At 33.7% G+C, this 7049-nt stretch overlaps 1 protein-coding gene across 1 annotated transcript; it reads right to left on the minus strand.

Annotated features, from left to right (window-relative positions):
* Window positions 1–1756: 1756 nt before the first annotated feature.
* On the minus strand, window positions 1757–6779 carry LOC148789663 (uncharacterized). Its single transcript, XM_088893757.1, has 6 exons — window positions 6522–6779; window positions 5775–5891; window positions 5596–5656; window positions 4359–4443; window positions 3665–3753; window positions 1757–1926 (listed from the first exon to the last, which is right to left on the minus strand). The coding sequence occupies exons 1-6, from the start codon at window positions 6777–6779 to the stop codon at window positions 1757–1759; spliced, it is 780 nt and encodes a 259-aa protein (XP_088749883.1).
* Window positions 6780–7049: the final 270 nt, after the last annotated feature.

Here is a 7049-nt window from a genome sequence, read left to right on the forward strand (position 1 = left end):
CCTGCTTCTCTAAGAGTGCAAAAGATTAGAGATCAGATCTACTGATCACAATACAATATTGGTGACGTTCATCTAATCGCACATTGGGAATATCTCTTCTATTTTATATCACCGATATTTCAGATGTACGGTTGGGTGAATGTGGTCAGTAATGTATTGTAGATCTAGGATCTATGCGTTGCAGTTCAGTTTTGTATGCATTTGAACATTTATGTATTGAAAATGGTCACCAATTTTAGTATATATTTGCATTTGAGAGAAAATTTTGAATAAAGAAATGAATGAAAATTATTGCACTCAAAGTTGGTCAATGTAAAAAGGTAGATTGCAATCTTAGAATTTATCTACATTCATCACAACTAAAAATCATTTGGCAAAAAGTACAGAGTTTATTTTTTCAAAACCAAACCAACTTTGTGTTTTCATAAACCATACATATTTGTATTTGCACAGAACATTTTTTGTATTTACATTGTTCTCAAATGGTGCATAAAGGAATAAGCTAAAAGGTATAATGATGTATATGGGTATGCCAGAGTTCATTACCTCAGACAAATTGTCTTAAGAGAAAATAAGGTTTATTCATTTTTCGCATTTTGGACACCTGATATGGTCTTGGGGCCTTGAGATGGACGAGGGTTATTTACGCTTGAGCTTAGCTCAAACCCGTTATAAGTCTTAACACCACAGATCTGCGGTCTATGTCTACAACAAACCCATTTCCTGTTCAGTATAGTTGTTGCTGTTAATAGTGGGTGACCTCTCAGCTTGTTAAAGGATTAACTAAATAATACAATTTTGATTTGAACGGTTAGGACTTATAAGTGGCAAGCTAAGGTTTCCACTTTACTATAGGTTTTCTCCTCTGGGAAATTAGATGACTATTTCACATAATACAATGCAAGACCTAGCTAGTCTTTTCATTTAGCTGTAGGTGATTTTCAAAAGTTGGTGATAAAAAGCCTAGGTTTAAATGGAAAATTGACATATGGCAGGTTGTGGAGGCCCATGATCACTAGTGGTCATCTAGGAACATGCCCAAAAGGCCAAAAGATCCTTTCTCCCCTATATCCAAAGTGATCTTTTCTCTATTTCCCATATGTAACTTCTGTTTTTTTTTTTTTGGATCCATCCATTTTTGGAATGTATTAGGGGTATTCAAATTTTAAATCCATCTTTGTTTTCATCGTTGTAGGGAGAAGATCGATCCTCCTATTGAAGTCTAAACTGGTGTTTGGGATTGATGCTGATTTCTTAGAAAACAGCAACCTACTTGCCACCTTTGCTACAAGGATGTTGAAACCATTTCTGTCTTGATCTTTAATTCTTTGGGTGTACTCATATCCAACCCATCTGGTTCTGCATATGCATGGGCTTATCACTTGACCAGTCCATTCACTTGGGATTGTTAGAACGGATAGAAGAGTGGGTTCTGATCGATAAGACAATAAACATAAATCTTGAGCGGGTTCTGCTCCCACTTCGATCTCTAGCAGCTGAGCTTATCACCATGTGGCAAATTTGGAAGATAAGAAATAGTATGTTGCTTGAAGCGCTTGAAGTGAAGCCCTTTTCTCCGATGAGAGTGGTGGCTGTCATAAACGGTTACAATTTCAACATCCATCGCTCAGGTGAAGTAAGAGTCTTTGCTCAGTGAATCGCTGACCTGAGCGATCAAATCGTTCGAACTGTTGATTTAGATAATGATTTTTGACCTTTTTTTTAATTTTTTGTCAGAACCGGCAATCTATTCAGTTTAAATAGTCTGGCCGTTCGACCCAAGAACCAGATTCCTGAATGGTTCATTGTCCAATTCAATTTTAAAAACCTTGTTCTCAAGATCCAGGTTTCCTTCACAAACTATGCTGACAAAAGAAACACCAGGATCATGAGTATGATGATGGGCACGGTGATCAACATGATGCTCTGCATAACAAAATACCAAACATATTAAACATTTTGTATATACTTATCTTCTAAAGTCCCCAAATTTGTATTTTTCAACTAGATTAGTCACACTCCCCAACATGCATTGCGTTCAAGTCAAAACAAAAATTAACAAGTAGAAAGTACAAATTATGTAGAGGAAACAAACAAATAGGCAAAAATGAAGCAGCAATTCCATGAAAAGTAGTACTTGGTTGTTTGTTGAACTTACTCAAAATGGTCAAATGGTAAGTAGGGGTTGCTACGAGCTGAGTTTTTTATGAGCTATTCGAGTTTGGTTCAGCTCAATTTAAATCAAGATTCGAGCCTAGTGAAGTTCGGCTCGTGAGGCTCGCAAGCCTAGTATAAAAAATAAATATATATTTTTATTACATACATACATACATACATACATACATACATACATACATACATACATATATATATAATAAATAAATTTTAATATATAATAATATTTTATATATAATATTTGTATTTTTTTGTGTATAATGGTAAATAATTTTTATAATTATTTTTTTGTATGTAAAATAAAACAGTATTTATATGTATATTTTTATTTTTTATATGTATAATAATAAATAATTTTTATAATTCTTAATTTTTTGTATGTAAAATAAAAAATATTTTTATATTTATACTTTTTATTTTTTAGAAAAAAAAACTAGGCTTGTAGTCGAACTCGAACTTGTGAGCTTTGAACCGAACCGAGCTCGAGCTCAAATCTCTAACTCGAATTGAGCTCGAGCCTAACACAATTTCAGCGAACCAAGCTCGGAAAGCCAAGTATTCGGCTCTGTTAAGCTCAAATCCACCCCTAATGGTAAGAGACTAATCATACATATCAGAATCCAATTTCGTCCTAAATATCACATATAACCTTATTAATAGACACCCACAAAAAGAATCAAGAAAACAAAAGTTTCTTTTTAGTGATGGAGTATTTTTCAGGGGCAATTACTTAGTCCAATGGAAAAGCATCATGCTGACGAGCTTGATAGAAATAGGTTTAACTCTAACAACATGCACTTGTGCAAAAAATAACAAAGGTTTAGATTTATCCAATCTAGCCCTCCCAAGACCATGGATAGCAGGGACCATCAGTGTGTAACAGCCCTTTTAATGGGTATGCTCCCTGAAATTTATGACTATGAGAGATTTACCATGTTCATGCTCATGCTCACCATTAGAGTTGTTCATGGGTTGGGTTGGGTCGGTTTACTGCGGTTTTTCCAACCGACCCGACCTGGTCGGGTTACCTGACATAGAAACCGAAACTGACCCAGTGTTAAGCAAAACCAACCTGGTTGGTTTGAGTCGGGTTGGGTCGGTTTGGGTTGGTTTCGGTTCTAAGTTCATCCCTGTGATAAAATCTTTCTAATTTTAAAAACAGTCATAAATTGAAAAAACAGTCATAAATTTTAAAAACAGCCATCTCCTATGATAAAACTTAAATGAAAAGTTAATCACAAAAGTTGTTCATTAATCACTATTCACTAATCCAAAGTTTCTTGCAACCATTCAAAAACTAGGTGGCCTAATGAGCTTTGGAACTTCATGTTTGAACTAGGAACTAAGTCAGTTTGGTTCGGGCCGGTTTTTGGTTTTCTCATCGGTTTAAGAATTTGCACAACCCGAAACCAACTCGTGCTAATGAAAACCCGATTGACTCGGGTTGGGTCGGTCCGGGTTGGGCCTTCTTATGAACAGCCCTACTCACCATGATGATGGTGGTGGTGATCGTGGTCATGGGCATGATTGTAATCATGGTCTTCCTTTAAATCCTCGACGTTGACAATACTCTCAATCCTGGGAAAGGTCCAACAAATGTTAGTTAATAACATCAAAAGAAAATAGCTAAATCAAAACAGAGTTTCCATAAGATGCTTGAAGCTTGAAGGTAAACCAACATTATGTGGATACAGAGATTCAGTTGATCATGTATCAGTTTTAGGAGTAGCCTACAAAACTAGATGATAGGTCAACTCTTATTCTCAGCTTTAAGCACTAATAAATGGTTAAGTGTGGTGGTTTAAAATGGCATCTTCAGATAGCATAAACAGAAACTTGATATATGTGTAAGGGGATGGAAGCAAACATTCAACCAGTTACACCTAAAAAATCTTCTAGACCAAAGTAACCAGGATAGGAAAAATGCCCAGTGAACTTATACCTACTGCAATATCATTGCAACTATTAAAGAGAAATATTTATTTTTCTTTTCTTTATTGTGGGATGGTTTTTTTGAGAGTTTAGGGAGTGTTCCTTGTATTTTGGGCTTGGAAAAAGGCGGGCTATGTCCTTTCCAATATTTTTTTATAGTGTTTTGAATTTAATAAAATTTTAAGGTGATTGTTCCTCCACCTGGAATAAAGTTTGGAACTATTAAAAAGATAAAGGGAAAGATTTATAACCTCTCCAAGTCAAAGCCTCCAATCCCAATAACATAATACAAATCAACTTTGCCAAATTCAGTTTGCTTTAGATGAGTCGTGTTACCTATGCTTTGTATTCAACCATAGAGGAATGTAAAATATTAAAATGAAAGACAATGTGTTATGTTAGAATAAAATCAGAAATTAAGTTAAGATAACTTGCATCTTTGTTGAGGCGCGGAATGGAGCTAGATGGCATCTGTAGTCTTTGTAGATCAGCCTCTGAATCTGTCCATCTCTTAATTCATTGCCCCTACACTTGCCACTTTGCCAGTTATGGTGCCTTTTCTCCAAGCTTTTCCGGCTGTGTTTGGTCCCACCATTAATTGCAGAAGGCAAACCTTATTTCTGGGTGGAGGGCCGCCTGCTTATCTGACAAAGTGACAATGGTAGATTGATTTGGAACATCTTATTATTTGCAATTTCTTGGCTAAAATTGAAGGAGTGAAATCAAAGAATTTTTAGTCCAAGGCTGAACCAATAGATGCTATCATAGGAAAGGTAGAAAGGGTCATGTTGAGCTGGGCTGGCAGCTCAAGATTTTTTTGTTGCCATTAGTTTAATTTGAATTTTAATTTTTTTTTGTAGTAATAGTGAACAAGGAATATACTGAATATTCATTTTCCTTTACTAGTCTTCTATCATTATAGTTAAAATACTTGAATATAATTCTAACATTTATATGTTTTGATTTGCAGGTTCAATCAATTTGTTAAGTGGATTTGCATTGGAAGATGTGCTGCATTATTAGATAATTTGATTATTTTTTTAAAGTTCTTGTACTATTTATATGTCAATTAGATATTGTATTTGAGCAATGTCTTTTGGATATTTTAATATATAATCTTTGAATTAATAGATTTTATTTTAAATTGTTTTTTATTAAACAATTTTGCTGTATTAAATAGATATGAAAATGTTAGATCAATAAAAAATTCAAGTACCACAAAAATGCTGCAATTAAGTGGGTATATGCATTTTTTTTTAAAAATAGGTATATGCCAGCGGTCATGTCCGCCGGCTTAGCTATCAACATGACCAAAAAATGTTAGAATTAACCTAGTACAAATAAAAAATAAAAAAAATCTAAGCCGGCAGCATTGGTCCTATATACTTTATTCTAGAAGATGCATTTTAACATGTATTTGCTACTACAAAATTGGTGCAGTGACAAACATAAACTCCAAAGTGTCAAAAACAAGTAAGTACACTTTACGGTCTAGTAGTTGAAATTTGTAAATGCAAGATTGAGAGGTTTCTTGGCATTCCTTTAGCATCTACCACATAGCTTAAATGAATAAGAAATGAGAACAGAATATTTGTAATTTTGCAATACCTACCTGTTACAATGTGATTAAGTTTTCCTTTATTCTCATAAACCAATTATGAAATTACATGAATAAGATCACTGTTGACAGTGCAGTAGAGACAACCATTATTGAGCATGACAATGTCTTTAACTCCAGTAGTTTCCGTAGCAACTAAAGAACCATCAATATTCACTTCCCCGAACTGCAAATCAAATTAAAGAAAATTAAATTGTATTTAAATCTATGAAGAATTATTTTTTAAACCCCTAAGTTGATTATATAGCTGGGATAAGGCATGGATGACGATGATGCTTGATTATAAGATATCGTATACACTAATCATCAGCTTAAACTATCAAATAACAATGCTATACAAAATTAGTAAATAAAAAGTATTGAAACCAACATGATTATAACCTAAAAGATAAGTAACTATTCAATTCAATCACAAAAGGAAAACAAGGAGAGCTCTATGAGATACTAAAACTACATTCATATGGTTAAACAAAGTTGTCTGTTCAATCCAAAAAAAAAAAAACTGAAATAAATTTAAAACATAAATCTTTGCAATTCCCTAAATGTATTCACTCTATGACATTGCACAAACACAATAAATTCAGATATTAGTTAATGAAAATGCACATTTATGCTTTCCTATCAAAATAGAATTCCAATAACCAAATATTTATTTTCGCTTAATCAATTTAATTTTCATGCTTGTAATTTGTAAAATTTCGATATTAAGTTAAAAAAAAAGTGATGCATTGAGCACCCACGAAAGGTCATAAATGATAGATAAATAAGATGTTGAGAGGATGATAAATAAGATTACCTTTCCCGAACCCAAAAATCCAGTAATGATTGTTGAAGGGATTGGATCGTTAGGAGGAATCTTAGTCAAAACATCAGAGTTATCGCTCTTTGTTGTTGTTGCTGCAAAAGTACGAACGTGTCTTCTCATCTTACTGAAGCCCAATCTCATTTTTAAATCGAGTGGAGATGTTCGGAAGCTTTGAGACCTAGTTCTCCATACATGCCGTTTGGCTAATCCCATAAAGGTAGTCACGAAGTCCAGGGACATTGTAGCCATGGCTATTTGTTCCACTTGCAGGGGAGACACCAGACTGGAGACCAATATTGAGAAAACCGGACCAGGAATATAACCAAAGAAGGGAAAGGTTCACGGGTTATAATATATTTTATAACTTATAGCATATTTAAAAATAGTTGTTAGATGAGAAGTTTCTTACTTTTTAAAGTAAATGATTAGAGTTCAAGCCTCTTAATTTACATTTTTCTTTAAAATACATATATAATAAAATAATAAAGTAAAGAGGTGGACTAAAGATAATTAAGAAAT

This window comes from Nelumbo nucifera, chromosome 8, assembly GCF_055504915.1.
Source record: "Nelumbo nucifera cultivar China Antique chromosome 8, China Antique-T2T, whole genome shotgun sequence".
Lineage (NCBI taxonomy): Eukaryota > Viridiplantae > Streptophyta > Magnoliopsida > Proteales > Nelumbonaceae > Nelumbo > Nelumbo nucifera.

Coding starts and splice junctions, on each gene's coding strand:
- LOC148789663 (XM_088893757.1), bottom strand. CDS start 6,779: ATGGCTACAATGTCCCTGGACTTCGTGACTACCTTTATGGGATTAGCC. Junction 4,444..5,595: donor CAAATTTCAACTACTAGACC/GTAAAGTGTACT, acceptor TACAAAGCATAG/GTAACACGACTCATCTAAAG. Junction 1,927..3,664: donor TCACCACCACCATCATCATG/GTGAGTAGGGCT, acceptor TTTGTTATGCAG/AGCATCATGTTGATCACCGT.